Source organism: Anas acuta, chromosome 11 (assembly GCF_963932015.1).
Source record: "Anas acuta chromosome 11, bAnaAcu1.1, whole genome shotgun sequence".
NCBI lineage: Eukaryota > Metazoa > Chordata > Aves > Anseriformes > Anatidae > Anas > Anas acuta.
In genome coordinates this window covers 4744264-4760505 of record NC_088989.1, presented here as the reverse complement: position 1 = coordinate 4760505, position 16242 = coordinate 4744264, and the positions used below count along the sequence as shown (strand labels likewise).

At 48.5% G+C, this 16242-nt stretch overlaps 1 protein-coding gene across 18 annotated transcripts in view; it reads right to left on the bottom strand.

Annotated features, from left to right (window-relative positions):
- The window catches only part of FOXP1 (forkhead box P1), a 364305-nt gene that overhangs the window by 72876 nt on the left and 275187 nt on the right, over nucleotides 1-16242 (bottom strand). For 15 of the 18 annotated variants that reach the window (XM_068694645.1, XM_068694639.1, XM_068694636.1 and 12 more), the window contains 2 exons: nucleotides 2974-3111; nucleotides 1770-1859 (listed from right to left, as the gene is read on the bottom strand). In XM_068694645.1, the coding sequence (XP_068550746.1) occupies nucleotides 1770-1859; nucleotides 2974-3111 (228 nt within the window). Of the gene's footprint in view, nucleotides 1-1769; nucleotides 1860-2973; nucleotides 3112-12868; nucleotides 13157-16242 lie in introns of those variants that run through there. The other 3 variants (XM_068694646.1, XM_068694644.1, XM_068694650.1) reach the window with 2 other exon arrangements.

Below are 16242 nucleotides of genomic sequence, written 5' to 3'. Positions count from 1 at the left end.
CCACAGGGGAGAAGCTCCATAATTCTTATTCTCCCTTTTGAAGGCTGTTAGAAATCTGATTCAAAAAAGCAACAGCAGAAGGAGAAAGCCTCTTGAGGCTATCGCCATTTCCTGTGATCATGCATAATGCGTTTCAAAAGTGGGTTTTTACCATTTCTGTTGATCAATTGCACCTCCTTCATATCCCCTCTTTTTTCTGCTGTGTTTACATCTGATGTGACTCAATGACAAGCGCTGTCTGAGACTGTGAAACAGACCTGTCATGTTGATTTATGGGCGCATCAAACCACGACTTGTCCAAACTGAAGCTCGCAGTTCATTAATTAGAGAGTTGTGACTTTGAAGTCAGCTTTCAGACTGTGGTTTTTAACATTTGGCTTAATTTATATGCTCTTGAATGTGGATCTCTAAGGAAAAAACTGAAATTCCCTTCTTGTCTTTGAACTTCTTTTGACCGCACAATAATCATTTCTTTGTCCAGAGTGATGCCTGCATCCCAGAGTCATTAACGCGCATTGAACTGCCACTGATGAGTAAGCCCTACTGAATTAGAAAAACAGCCAGCAAAACAAAGCTGAGAGCATTCTGCACAGTGATATCTCACAATTACATGCCTTCCCTCCCTGTGCCATTTCCATTTTAATTACTGTTAGTCCTTTAGATTTACATTTTAGACACTTTTTAATCTGTTCCCTTTTTATTATAGAGGCGCCCGTAAGCGTGCTATGGTTAAGGTTGTGTCAGCGTTTCCATTATAAACCCCCGATTTTCAGGGGTTTATAACTCAGCTGGAAAAATTCACTCGGGGTTGAAACTTGGCACAGGTGGCACAATTTGCCGAAATTTCAGGGGTGAGAAACTGGTGTGAGCTTCGAGCATCGCCAGCGGCAACGTGATGCCCAACCACTGCCACTACCACAGGATGTGGCACAGCGCCTCGTGCCAAGAGGCAGCTTTCTAGGATCTATCTGAGCCAGTGCCGATGTCAGACCGGAGTCTCCAGCTCCTTGGGACTACAGGGGTGAACTTGGTGCCGTGAAAATAAATGTTACCGCAGCAAATTTTAATTTAAGCACACCAAAATCAACAAAGTGAGAACGTGGCAAATACTTAGAAAGGATAAATCTATTTTAAGTAGAGATGTATTTTAAGATGTCACCTTGGTAATCCTGCTCCTGCCATGGACCATGGTGGCATCAGGGTCAGGTCTCAGGACACCGTGCACCGCGGTGCGCTGCAGCACCTTGACACAACACGCTGTGATGGGGTGCCATTCCCGTGCTACCTCTGCATCTCAGCCCTCCCTCACTACTCATAACTAACGCTGCTCGAGCGTGGTCTCTTCTGCTGAGCAAGGAACATTCCAGCCTCTCCGGTTGGAAACTGCAAGTGCGAACTCAAAATCTCATGGAATTTTGCCCTGTTCAGAGAGGACAGCCACATATCTGGGCCTGCTTCCTTGCCCCCTCCCCTCTGCAACATAACTAACTTCCAAAAGCACTCTCCCAAGATACACGTCTAGATGCTTGCTCCAGTACTCATACCGAACATCAAGGCATGGTCCCCGGCTATAAAATATGTGGCAGCAAGCAAATGGAAAGCGCAGGAAAATACAGGCGAAAACAGGACAATAACTCTAAATCTGAAAGCTGAGACCTGATAGAGTCAGTTCAGTTGTGCAATCATTTATAAGATGAATGACAGTTTAATAGCCACTAGACAGTCCTCTGGGATCTGTGGTTTGAAAGTAAAATGGGTATTGTCTGTACCTCTTTAGGCTGTTTTCCAGCATGTTGTTGCTGTAAAAGTTGAAGCTGCAACTGTTCCTGTTGTTTCTTATAAAACTCTTGAAGCTGCTGCTACAAAGAAAAGGAAAGATGGTAAGTAACAAAGTGGAGAGCCAATTCAGTGTCCCTTTTGGTGTAATACACAAACTGTGATTTGAAAAATAGCATCCTTTTATCTGTAATGGTCTGACCTTTAGTTTGAAACTCGACAATAAATTCAGTGCACACTGACTATTCTTGGCATTATCGTTTGAAAAGTAATCTCCAAAATGAACTGATGAAAAACATACCATTTTCTACACAAACTAATTAAAATAAGGCAAGGAATGACCTTTGATTGTAACAACAAAGCCAAAATGCCCTTGCTGAGAGAGCCTGGCGAATCTCTGTTGTGAAACACACATGCTTTCTAAATGATAGGGTTTGACTGTATTAAGTGTTGTTCAATACATGCACAGACATCCTAAGAAATACTCTCCTCCTCCCCGCTGCCAGCCGCTCGCCGTGCAGGCTGTGCTCTGGAGCCGAGGGGAGGCAGCGTGGCAGCGAGGAGGGGGCACACAATGTGGGCTTTTGGTGGGTGCCCGTGCTGGCCCGATGCTCGCAAGTCCACACTGAGCCATACCCTACGGTAACCCAGCATTGGGTTGTGTCACAGCCAACTCTCAGCTGAAAAAGGACCACGCGTTGAAACGGGGCACGGAGAGACACCAACGCACCACGCAGCATACGCTGGCTGAAATCAGATGGATTAAGGCTTGCGAACCTCTTCGCTTTCACTGCCACTGTTTCACCAGCCCTTTATGGTCCCAAGCAGACGTAGCAAGGTCTGAAGTGGGAAGTGTCACCCTACCACTGCGTTTATTGCAATTAACCAGGGCACCCTGTACTTTCTGGGGGATGCAGGCAAAAGCAACAAGGACACGTGCCGAAATCCTGACACTTAAACATGCAGCTGCATTATTTATCCAATCCTGGAAATACTCCTTGCACTGCTCGCTGGATTTGTTTCCAGGAGCTATTTCTAGACCAAAAAAACAAAAGAGCAGTCAGTTCATTTCAGAGCGTGGCTGCTCCGAGGTGCAGACCCCGAGAGGCGGGCAGCTGCTTTCCCAGGAAGACGTCGAGAACGAAGCCCTCCAGTGCCTGCCAGGGCCCCGCGAGCGGCTGCGAAGGCGACAATTACCTGTTGAAGCATGAGTGCCTGCTGCTGTTGGAGCAGGACTTGGAGTTGCTGGGGAGTTAGCACTTGTTGCTGGAGGATCTGCTGCATTTGCTGGGGAGTGATCACTTGAGGTGTCATCATAGCCACCGACACGGGAACCTGCGGAGGAGACAGAGCGGGGGTCAGGGAGCATCTCCTGAGGAGACGGGCAGGCGCGGGGAGGCACGAGCCCACCCCAAGCACAGAGGGACCAGCCGCACTTCCCCGGCGACTCAGGTCCCTCTGTGCAGAGCATTTCTGCATTGGGAATTCTTGAAAGACAGCAGAATGGCGAAACCTGCTCACATTTGTTTGTTTTTACAAGGAGCTGCCTGCTCCGTCCTTTCCCTCCCCAAAAACCCCTCCCTGCCATGCAGAAATTCAAGAGCCCAGTATCCCGTGCTGGTGGGATCTAGACCCTGTTAGGACAGGTTTTTAAGAAAATTGAAGGAAGGCTCAGTGACGTGGATAACAGCACCGCACTCCTATGCAATTTTAACAGAGAGGCCCTGCTACGATGTCTTTACCATTCCATATTCACCCAGCATACAGATGTCTTCAATTCTTTCATATTATGTGAGATACCATTAAAAGCCGCTTTCCATGACATTTCAGTGACAAACAGCTACAGTGATGAACTTGATAGCATTTCATATTTGCAACTGTTAACACGTTTCTGCACGGGCATCTTTGCAAGGAACCTGTACACTGTATCTGAAAGGATGATGTCTTGTTCAGATAAAACACTGACATTAAAATGACAGGCTGTCTTGGCCAAGGTTACACAAATTGTATTCAAGCGGATACCTAATGACAATGCTATGAATTCTGCAAGCTTTCTAGAATGTAATTTAGCTATTCAAAATAATCACTGCACTTGTGTTTAATTTGCAGACTACATGAGAACCATTTTGTCAGTCCTAGTAATGCAAGAAGACTATTTCCCTAGAAACCCACCCCTCTATCCTCCACCCCAAAAAAGGAAAAGAAAAGGAAGAGAAAAAAAAACAATAGAAGAAAAGACAAAACCCATATGAGTTTTAACAGTAATATTTAAGCACCTTACTTTTCTATAGTTTCAAATCAAATAGGTGACAGCACAAAACTAAAAGCAGTAAAGGATATACTTTGCTAAAAAGGATCTCCTGTCATCTCATGTATTACAATAAAAGGTAATAATATGTTTAGCACTTTTTCTGTGCACCACTTTTTAAAAAATCAGCAGACAATAGCTGATCAGAAGATAAAAGAGTTTAAAAAAACCCTTCCAGTGTAGTAGTAAGCAAGAGAGAAATGCAGTATTAATTTTATGTAACATAATGTCTTAATATGCAGTTTATCTTGACTTTTTCACATGATTTGTCCTGTCATTTGCATAGCAAGCTCTCATTCCTAATTTCACAGTCATTATGCACTGATGTCCTGATTTCTCAGCATCACTAATTTTGATGAACTAAAAATGGTTCCTGAAGGTCAGGCTGATGTACACGGCGCATCGCCCGGTGTTGTTGTGTACATGGCGTGCGCCCAGGGCCCGGCGCTGCCCAGAAAACACGTGCTCGAGACTCATCTCCCAAACCAACAGCCCTGTCACACCAACACGGCGCGGTCCAGCACCAATCTCCCAAATCCCAGCTACAGATCTCCCACGGTCCTTGCTGGGGCAGGCAGGTGCGAAGGCCAGGAAATGGAGATTTGAGGATGGGACAAACTCCAGTCCCTATGAAGCCACCGTGCGGTGCCACCGCCTCGTCCCACGGGACGAGGACACTGAGTCATGAGGATGGGCAGTCCCGGTCCTTCTGAATATCTCAATCCTCAGTCTTAAAAACTTTCCCGGGAGTAGACAATTATTTAATTAAATGCTGCAGTCACTATCTTTGCCCGAAGCATGACTCACCTTCATTATCCCCATCCCCTGAGAAGTTTACTTTACCCTGGGGTTTGTACTACCTTCCATTGAAGTTGGACTGAGCAAACAGAAGAGGAAGCATGTTTAAGTATGTTTTCTGTGCCATTCTTGGAAGATATACAACACAAATACTCTTCAGTCAGATTTATGACGACAAGCAGGGATACAGACAGGAATAGGGTGGGGTGCTGTAAACCCTACACATCGGTGATTAATACGGAGGGCCGCATTCTGCCGGCAGCTATGCGGAGACAACTCCCATTCACTTCCACGGCTTTTTTGCACGTTTATCTCTGGATAAATCTGAGGATTTGGCCCTACCTTTGAAAACCGGCCATGTACCTTCCGGTGAAGCCTCTCCAAGCTGCACAGCCGCTGCTCCAACAGCTCTTAACCAGCGAGGGCCCAAACACACGGCCAAACATGGCCCACCCGGGCGAGCAGGTTTGGGTGGCTCCATCCAACCCCATTTTACCGTATTTTCACACCCCACCTGCGACCCCAAAGAAGAAAGGCCCTGCCTGTGATTTCTAGGCATGGTGAACGCCACGGTTACCCACTGGGGAAGCGAATTCCAAAAGCTTTCTGCAGAGAAACTCCACCACACCACAAAGCGCCCCGCTGAAAACGGCACCCGCACCCTGGCGCAGCGTGGGCACACGTCCTGGCGGAGGGCTTGAAACAGTTCAGAATTACGGCCTATACATCCACTCCCTTAACTCCCACCGTCCAACTTTTTCATGTAGCTAGTCCCTACTAATACTGGGAAGCAAAGGGCATGCAGCACCAGCAATAGGCTATTATAGCCCACACTTTATTACCCATTACTACCGAGGTCATTAGCGGTAAGAGTGATTGTACCGGTCTTAACCTATTGATCATTGTAACTACTATCATTTAATCCCGTGTTGAATGTCTGGAAAGCTGCTAAAGGCACACAAGAGAGAGTGCTTTAGCGATGAGAAATATAGCCAAAGCTTGGAAATTACACTTTGATTCATAAAATCTAGCCAGTGGTTTAAATCAATAGTATTTAAAACAGTCATGTAAGTTCTTAACTACAGCTCTCTAATATTTATGGGTCCCTTTTTGAGTGTATTCAGTCAAAACTAAACTTTATTTTAGATACTGTACACCACACTTTACCTTACGTTAGATAAAATACATTTATTTCTGATATTTTGCCTGATAGTAAATGAAACCTAAACTGAAGGCTATAAATTAATTTTAGATTTTTATCTCTCAGATGTCAAGCGAAATGTGTTGCCAAAAAAAATTACAAACCAACTTTGAAAATGGCTTAACTGTTTAAGTACATGAAAACGAGTGTGTTTTATGAGTTAACAATGAATCACAGAAGGCAGTTTATGAAGAACTAAAATAATTCTGTCTTACTGCCTTCGGGGAGTTGAAGTTCAAATTAAACTACTGGCAGATATATTTAAAGAATGCTAACTTAGCATGCAGAACAGAAATCAATCTTTTTTTTTTTTTTTTCAAGTTGTTTATTTCCATTTTCTACATGAAACATGATTGTTGTTATTGATATGATTAATGAAGCACTTCTGGTATTGTTGACTGATAACAATAGGGTGTGGTAGATACCCAGCTGCATGCAAACCTGGCAGCAGAGGTAAAAATACAGCTGCAATTTGGCTTTCGGAGCTGTGCTAGTAGAGACCTGCTGACATGCTAATACCAGCAACGGCAAAAAATGTCTTTAATACTCACAATTGTTTTCAGCCACTTTCTCTGTCTCTCGGGGTCCTGCCTGCTATTTCTCCGGCTCCCTCAAAGCCTTCCCGTCCTGTCCCCAGTCCCGAGCTCTGCCAGCACGCCGTGTTTTGGAGAGGCTGACCGAGGCAAACTTGCACAACTTGGGCCAAGTTCACCTCGAACTTCACAAGGGAGTTACAGCAGGGATGCATTTGTCACTCCTCCATACCACTCAGACAAGGGTCACGGGGATGAAAATGATTTAGACCTATTTAATCATCTAGTTCCCCCATTTTCCCTGATATTAATATAATTAAATACTAGCTAAATAATTTCAAGTAGTTTAATCTTGTATGAAGTGGGGGGAAAAAAAAAAGAGAAAGAATGCCTTTTTCACACAACGTGCCTTCATTGCTGGATACGGTGATGGTCTTGTTAACTGTTAGCAGGCATGCATGGAAGATGGGGAGGATTTCCTTAATTCATAAAGAATAACTCTGCCAGAAAATCCTTTTCTCCTGTGATGTATGTTCACACTTGATTTCAGTAAGTCCTCGGAGCAGGCACCTTGGATTTCCAAACAGCAATTCTTCAGATAAAGATTTTGTGATAAAAGTTAAACGGAGCAAAACACAGCCGAGCACAGAGCAAGTGGCTGAGGAACAGTTAAAAATGCTGGACTGCCAGAAAAATAGATACGGCTAGGCGAAAACAAACAATTCACTTGAGCTGTCTTATTAGAAAGCTATTACGTGCACTACTTTCGCAATATTAAAAAAAAAATCGCAACCGAAACAACGCAAAACAGCTTTGCTTGTGCCCCAGGAGAAGATAAACCCCGGGTACCCTGGCAGAGGGAAAAGCACAATGCCCCAAACCGCAGCAGAGCCCAGCCACAGAAGAAGTGCTGAACGCAGGACCCGCATCCATCCTGAGACTGAAACACTTCTGACATAATATTTCAGCCTCCAAAATAACAACCCAAAACTGCCGCTGAAAGAATTATTCATGCAGAAACTGCAATTCCGTTTCATTATGCAAAATGGAATCTCGCTTTTAGACTTAGTTATTTTGCCATGATACTGCACAACACATTAAGACAGGTACTGTTTATTACATTAATGTAAAATCAGCTAAGTAGTCTGTCATTAGCATAACTGTTCTCTCCGTAACAATGCAACTCCCTATAAAAAGAGGGGGAAAAGAGCCTCTTTAAAATTAAATTAGCATTTTATGGTTATAATTTTGTTTATTATATTTTATCAGTAGGAAAGATCTGCCTTTGACCCACGGAAGGCAGGGAGATGGGCTATGCTGACATTCCCCGGCATGTCAGGATGTCTGCTCTCTTCTGCATTCTCTTCTAGCTAAGGAAAAACGGGGATATTTTCATATTTGTTTACAGAATGAAACATCTGATCTTATCTACCACTTCTCATGCATACCAGGTTTCTCACTAAGTGCCAGGATAATTGTTTCTGCTATAATAAATACCCATTTAATTTGCATAAAAATATAAAGTTTACATAAATTAAATCCTTTCTACATCTAACATTTGTCAAATACAGACTAAACCGGAATGCACACCACCAAATACTCATTTAATAAGCTGAGTGAGATTTCAACCTCAAGATTATCACCATCATTTTTCACATTTTAAGAAGTTATCATTTTTGTTTCCCGCTCCACCGTGAAAGGAAAAATTACAACCTGCTGTACATGCTTCCTAACAGCAGTGATATTTTATAATGGTTCGATTAAAAAAAGAAAAAAAAAAAAGCTTTTTTTTTTCCTGGAGTTTAGGAAAGGAAATGTTTGCTCCACATATTCTGCCAAAACACCCTGAAACAAACCAAAAGCCATCCTGCTCAGAAACACCCAAATTACCCCCCCAGCCCTTGAAAACCCCTTGAAACCTTCTCTCTCCCCACCACCCTTAACACGCTGAGACTGATCATCATGTCAGCCTCCTCGCATTTGTGTATTAATCCACTAATACATTAAGGAGAGCTTAATTAAATAATAAAAGGCGGTGATTGAATCAGCAGCGTTCAGCACGCCCGGAGTTCTCCGGAGCAGGCGGTGCTGCAGCGAGGGGCTCTCCTTTCCTCTCCTCTTTCCTCTCCTCTCCTGTCCTTTCCTCTCCTGCCGGGGCAGCCTGGGAGCAGCGGCACAGCTCGGACCCCGGCGGTGCTGGGGCTGAGCCCCCTCTTTGCTCTGCGCCGGATTTCTCCTGCGAGAACCAGCCGCAGCGCTCTGGGGCACGCGAGGAGGCATCCATTGTCCTGGCCAGCTGAAAAAAATTAGGAAGCTATTGGAAAAAAAAAATATTCACCTGGTTAAAGCACGCTGCGTGTTTCACGTAGGAAACGGGGGAAGGCAGCTCCAGCCCTGCTTAAACACTCACTGAGGCTCTGCCACTTCGGGTGCGAGCGGAGCCTTTCTCACAGTTGTAAACTTTATTTGCTTAAAACGTGCAGTTTTTCACACCTAGCGCAGACACCTACAGCTGCACATCGCAGCTAAGCACAACGGTGCAAATTAGATTCTAATGAGAAAACATCAGTTGCTTCTTTGACAATCTTGCCATTCAGTGATTTACTTCTAATGAAGACGCACTCCAACCAGCCAGCTCTCCGTGTTAAAGGTCAAAGCGCCTTCAAAAAAATGCCTCGCAAAATCAAGGCAAATGGGAAACCCGCAAAGAAACCTTCTCATAAAGTGGCGTGGCAATTAGAGTAATTGTGCAAAAAGCCGTCTTCGGTAAAAAGTAAAAGAAATTAAGCTGCCACTACTGTAACAGGTTAGATGAAAATCAAAATTTAATGTATTCTCCCTTGTGTCATCTTGTTTTGTCAAGACATCAAATAGAATTGGAAAGTACAAAATAACAAGCCCTTGAGAAATCACAGAAGCCGACCTTTTTGATGTTGTTGGTTTACCTTGTTCTCAGTTATTTGAACAATGATGTTTCAGATTTAAGGGCAAGATAAAGCTTAAAAATTAAAACCCGTTGTCAGTTTGGGGAGGGGGCTGTTGTCCCTCCAAAACAGCAGAGCATCTTACCTAATCAGTGAAGGCAAATCCGTCCAAAACTAGTGCAAGGAACAATTAGCAATCCCGCTTATTTGCTCAACATTCAGTTTGTTTTTAATACCATTCATTCAACTTCAGTACAACCTACAGATCCTCCTTCTAGCAGAGGAAACTGTGCTGGAAAGGCTAAAAAGAATAAAAAAAAAAAAAAAGAGGAAAAAAAAAAAAGGAAGGAAAAAATAGCTGGGGAAGAGAGATTTGCCAGTGCTGCTTCTCTCCAAAATCTCTACACGGCCACTTCAGACCTGCAGAGGAGTGCATGATGCATTTTTTCCCTTTCCTTGTAACTGGAAAGCGAAGCTGAGCAAGTAAGCACCTTACAAAAACAAAACAGCACAGGACATTTTAACTGAACTACAGCAAAATAGTTTCCAGTAATGCAGTTCTGCTTTCAATAAAACAAACAAACTGCTTAAAACCAGCCAAGCCTTTCACCAAACAATAACAAATTTAGCTTATGGTGTCAGGACTTTCCCACAACCGAGTTTCGCAGGTGTTGATAAAACTGCCCCTGCTACCGCTTTTTTTCCTAGCAAAGGGGGGAGAAAACAACATCAGCGAGTTAGCTGGCTGCCGGGAAACATTTTGGTAAAGTCAGTCCAAGTTGCGGAGGCATCCAGCACAGGTCTGCCTGAAGCAGCTCGAAAATGACTAGGAAATAGAGAGCAAGAGTGCAGGAGAGCTTTGTAACTCCTTCAGGTCCTGAACGCCAGAAGCCTTCTCCCTTACCTTTCCTTCAGCTGCCCAGGGCATGCCATCACAGATAAGGAAACCGAAGCCTTTTACGCTGCCATAGGAGCTCGCGTAGCTCCGCTATTTTAAAAACGACACGACTGTCGAGCAGCATCAGTGCTCGAGAGCTGCCAGGTTAAAATGCTGCCTAAGCCATCGCTCCAACCGCTCTGCATCACTCCCAACGCCTAAAAAAACCCCTAGCACAACTGTTGCGACCGTTTCCTCCATTACACGCGCCTCGCACCAACTCAACTTGCGTACACGTCAAAGCCCGCCGTCCATTAGCGCGAGAATCCATCTGTGACCCATTACAACCCGGGGCCGGCAGGTGACGGCTCCTGGCGCTGCCCGGTCCCGCTCACACCGCTCTCAGCGCCGTGCCGGTGTCCGCCGGGGGCGCGGAGCCACGCACGCCTCCCGAGCACGCCGGGGACCAGCAGCCGGAGCACGCCGCGACGCCCCCGGCTCCCTGCGAGCAGCCAGCTCCCCAGGAAGCCCACGCTGCTATTTCATTTCTCCCCTGTCAATTCCGTTTTATTTATGACTTCTCTCTACTTCGGCTGAGTGACTGGTCAGAGCATGTCTCCGAGCTCCTCTTTTTTTTTTTTTTTTTTTTTTAAAGCAGGAATTATGCTGCCTAAAAAAGGGAGGGCACAGTGGCACGGCAAAGTGTACGTTAAACAAGGGGAAAAAAATAACAACTGTAGCAAACAAAATAATTTCAAAGCGGCCCTTCCTATCGTAAGCTTTCCGATGATTTATGGTTTACCAACTCAGCAAGGTTACGCAACGCTGCATGCCTTTAGATGCATTATTTGAGTCAGTTGAGATTTAATTAAGATCACAGCCTCCAAAATCCCTGTCAAATGAAAATTCACAAAAGACAATACACTATATATCCTCATGCAGATAGTCTCCATTCCACGCTCTGGAATAACATAAGTTAATCCTCGTTTCTATGGTGGCAGACAAAAGTTCACTAATTTTGTTTTCTTTTGACACTTGTGTTGTTTTCTGTTTTATGTCATGCGATCATTCCCTTTTGGGAAGGGAGGGGAGCTGATATAGGGGGAGCGAGTGCAGAGCAATATGTCTGAATACGGCAGCAGATGTATTTTGACATTCTCACAGCCCTGCCGTGATGTCATCAAGTTTTCATATAATTAACCCCTGCCAGCGAGAGCATCATTGCATGACATCTGCCCACTGGGAAGCGGAGGAAGGAGTCAGGGACAAAACACACCAAGTGCCTCGAGCTTGCTCTTGTGCTAAGATCCCAACCAAAATCCCAAATCAGGCTGGGGCCGCAAACCTGGGCTCCTGACCCCGCGGGTGGGCCAGAGGTTTCGGCAGGGCCTGGGGGGCTCAGCAGCCTCGCCTGCCCCCCGAAACGTGGCCAGCACACGCAGCGATGCCTCTTATAGGGAAACTGTGAGAACTTTACCTCGTTCTGGGGTACTTCTGTCCGCGTTATCTTAATATCTGCTCGCTTATCTCGTGGTTTAGAAATGACAGGTGCTAGCGGTCTTTTGTTTGACAGGCCACTACACAAATAACTGTCTTGCCTGAAAGGGCTAATGCACTACTAATGAACAATAAATCAACTTTGATTATAAAGTGTCAGGCCAATCAGTTTGCAGCTCGGCTCCGCCACGCTCTAGGCCGAGGCAGCTCCTCCGCCTGGCCGGGCTTTGGGCTCCATCCCCGCGGCCTCCCCGGGGAGGTTTTGGGGCAGGAGCTCGACTCCAGCCCCCTGAGAGCAGCCCCTCCGGCGGGCTGGGAGAGGGCTGGGGGCCACCTGCGGGGTCACCCCACAAAATCTGTCCCTTCCCTGGCAGGGACACGCTCTGGCACCACATCCTCACAGCGACGGGCGCTTGAGGCCGGGCTGCGCGCTGAGGGGCGCGGGCAGGAGGCCCTTGGGACACCGCAGGGGCGCTCTGAGGGTCCCTGCGGGGTGTTTGGGGCTCCAGGACGGGGCCCGGCGGCGTGAGGCAGGGCCAAGCGGCTCCCAGCCGGCCCCGGAGGGCTCCCCGGTGCCGCTCGCAGCGCAGGGAGGCGAGCAGCCCGGCTCGAGTCACTTTTTTTTTATTAGAAATAAAACTTCGGCGGCCCGCAGCCGGCCGTTCCGTTTTCGTCAACAGCCCTTAGTCACCGCGGGTGATTCACGTTTCCTGCCACCAAACTTGTTTGCGTTCAAAAAAGCGCCCGGGACCGCCGCCACACGCGGCTGAAGGGCGGCGGGGAGCGCCCCGAGCCCCCCGCGCTCCGCCCCGCGCCTGTCGCGAGCGGAGCTGTCACGACAGCGGGAGCCGCTCTCCTCTCCCTCGCTCTTTTCCGCGAGTTTCGGGCTCCCCCTCCCCGACACACACACACACACACACACAAAACCCAACAGCCCGGCCCCGGGGCACCCACCTGGGCTGAGGCGGCGGCGGCGGCGGGCGGCGCGGGGCGCGGCGGGCCATGGAGCGGGCGGAGCGGCGCGGAGCCTCCGCGGGAGGAGCGGCGGCGGCGGGGCCCTGCTCGCGGGCTGGCGCCGCGGAGCCCCGGCGGGCGGGCAGGGAAGGAGGGAGGGAGGCGGCAGGGAGGGCAGGCAGGAGGCAGGCAGGGAAGGGAGGGAGGCAGGCAGGAGGCAGGCAGCCGCCCCGCCCCGCCCTGCGCCGCCGCCGCGCACAGCCCGCCCCGGAACGGGGCACCCCCGGGCGAGGCCTTCCTCCTCCTCCTCCTCTCCTTCTCCTCCTCCTCCTCTTGTTGCCCTGCCGCTCGGCCGAGTGTTGAGCCCCCTCCCCGGCTGTGAGGGCTGTAGGGACGCGGGGTGTCCCCGCACGGAGCTCCGCGCTCCCAACTTTCTGCCCGCTCCGGCCGAGTGCCGCCCCCCGCGCAGCGCCGCCAGCAGCGGGGTGCCCACAGCGGGGAGGGGGAGAGAGGGAAGGAAAAGAGAGCAAAACGGAATAAAAAAGGACAAAATAGAATGAAATGAAAGAGAACAAAATAGAATGAAATGAAAGAGAACAAAATAGAATAAAATGAAAGAACAAAATAGAATAAAATACGAAATAAAATATAAAATAAAATAAAACTAAATAAAATAGAACTAAATGAAATAAAACAAAGTAAAATAAACAAAGTAAAATAAAAATAAAACAACATCAACAAGCCTCTGTCAGGAGCCCACACCAAGCCATGCTGCTGCGCCCGGCCTGCACACAAGCACAGCTTTTCCCCCTCTCCTCTATCAAAGCAGAGAGGAGTCAGTCCCAGGGCACCAGGATGCTCAAAGCCAGCCCGGGATGAAGCCCCCGGCCCCAAACAGCCCCACAAACCCCTTGCAGCCCCACACACCCCACAGAGCCCTCACAGCCCCGCTCCCTGCCGCTGAGGCAGCCTCGAGTGTGGCACCGGGCAAGGCCTGGGCCCGCGACACCTCAGCGCCATGAGCTGACGGGGCGATGTGGCACACAACCAGCCTCAGGCCCCATCAAACACTTTTTGGGTCCCCCAGAACTTGATGCACACACAACACCTGCCGTTGTGCTGTCTCCAAGCCACACACCGCTACCGGCCCCACAACCTCTCTGCCCCAAAAGCTCCCACACCGTTCTCTGTACCGCAGTGGCGGTTCCCTCCCGCTGTTTCAGCCTGGCCTCGGCATTTTCCCCCGCTGTCCGAGTGATGCCGACGGCTCCTTCGCACGCACGCAGCTGAGCCCGAAGCCAGCACGCTCCCCAGGCAGGCGCGTGGTTTGTTTGCGGGCGTCAGGGGCTGGGAGACAATGGCCCCATTAGTTACGCTGCTAAAGAGCCGCACGAGAAGCCAAGACAAAGGACCCAATTTGCTGACAAGTTGTGATCTGATGGTAAATGGGATGCGATACGGATTGCCTCCCACACTAAAGTGTTTTCGTGTCAGATAACAAATTTATTAATGGGATTTTTTTCAGGTCACAAAAATGTGACCCCACCCTCTTATGAATATTTAATAAGGGACTAAGGGCATCTTTTCCAAGACCCTAAATCTGCCAGAAACAGCCCAGATGAATCAGACACGCCGGGCTCTGGAAGCAGCAGGCCCCCGGCAGGTCAGCAGGCAGAGGGCACGGGCGCCACGGCCCTGCGTGTGCATTACGTGGGTGCACGGGGAGCAAACAAACACGCACACCCTCCAACACTCGGGACGTTTAATAATAGCACAAACAGGTAACGCATGCCATGAGCTCGTAATAATTACTGCTTGCGCTAAGAGAATCCCTCCTGTGCCGGACTTCAAAGCAATCCCAAGCAACCCCGGCTGCTCTGGGGAATGCATCAGCAATACGCAGGCTTGCACTTTTTGGTGGCATCTCTCACAGACCACCTCCTATGCCCCAGTTCGGGTGAGAAGGGCAGCCCTGTGGCCACGCCACCCACCAGCACAGAAAGCTGCTGAGCTGTTTGCTTTTCCTCAGCATGGCCCTCTCACTGCCCACTGAGCCCGTGCTCTCCTTCTGCCCTCATTGCCAACCTCATGCCTGCGGAGTGAGCTCCATCTCGGGACATTTCTAACCACCATGGGGCTGTGTGAAGCTCAGGATGCTGCTCTAGGCACTCGTTCCCCTTCCCGGGGCAAAGAGCAGCGTGACGTGGCGCTGCCAGAGAGGAGCAGAAGCACGGCCCCGGCTCTGGCACCGCCAGCGCTCCCCAGCCTTGGGCGAGTCACCCAGGGCATTTGTTTTCCGAAACATCTGCTCCGTCCTGCGTGCCCTGCTTTCTGAGAAGTGCTTGCAACATCCCTGGCCAAGCACTGCCCGCACGCTCACCATCTCAAAGGCAGGCGACGGCCTCCTCCCGACCTGCAGAACGGGGAGAACCCTGCTCGTTTGGGGATCTTCTCTAGGCCAATATTTGCAAAACACTCAGAAGCTGAAAGGTGCTGCCTAAGCACTGAACGCTGGCCACAGAGCCTGCGAGCAGTATTTTTAAAGCATTTTATGCCCTTTCATATAAAAGCTTCTTACCTGCAAGCTCAGCCAACATCTGCTGTGGGCTAAAAACTTCTGTCTATTCCCTTAGTAACGGAGATGGTAGCACTAAGTAGGGTCACCAAGAAATATAACGCAGTTCTCAGCCAGCAAAATATTTTAAAAGAGCAAGAAGGACCATAAACTCCCACTTTAATTCCATTCAATTATGGAGAGCCATCACAGACAGAGACAATCAGATCTGACAAGGATGTTCCAAACAGAAGACATCCACCGACACATTAAAAACAACAGGCAAGGAGCGTGGCGGCTCCTGGGCTCTGCAAGATCTGATTCGAGTCAAGTGGCAGCATCAACACCTAGATTAAAAAAAAAATCACTGTGTATAGCACGGATATGAGGCTCCGAGGTCCGAGCCAGCGCAGCAGGTTAGGATTGCTGCTGAAGATGAGCGTGGCAGAAGAAATGGCTGTGCTGTGCCGCTGCCTCCGTGCACGCCTCCTTCGCGGACTGCCACCGGCACCCAGCCCCGCGGAACTGCATGCGGGCTGCAAACGCAGGCAGGGAGGGGTGGCCGGTTTGAAAGCCAGCTGCTGTTTGCAGTTAGAAGGGAAAAAAAGGCGTCTCGGATACTATTCCCACTGCTGGATCCCCAGGCCCATTTTTGTGGGGTTAAATCACATTTTCCTGTTTTCAGACTGCTGCATTTTCCCTTGCTGCTGTTTGAAAGACCTACGAAAACAAATGGGGAAAACAACTGACTAAACAGGAAACAGTGAAACTTATTATCCACAAAGTGCTGAGAAAAAGTACTAAGTAAACATTTTTTTTT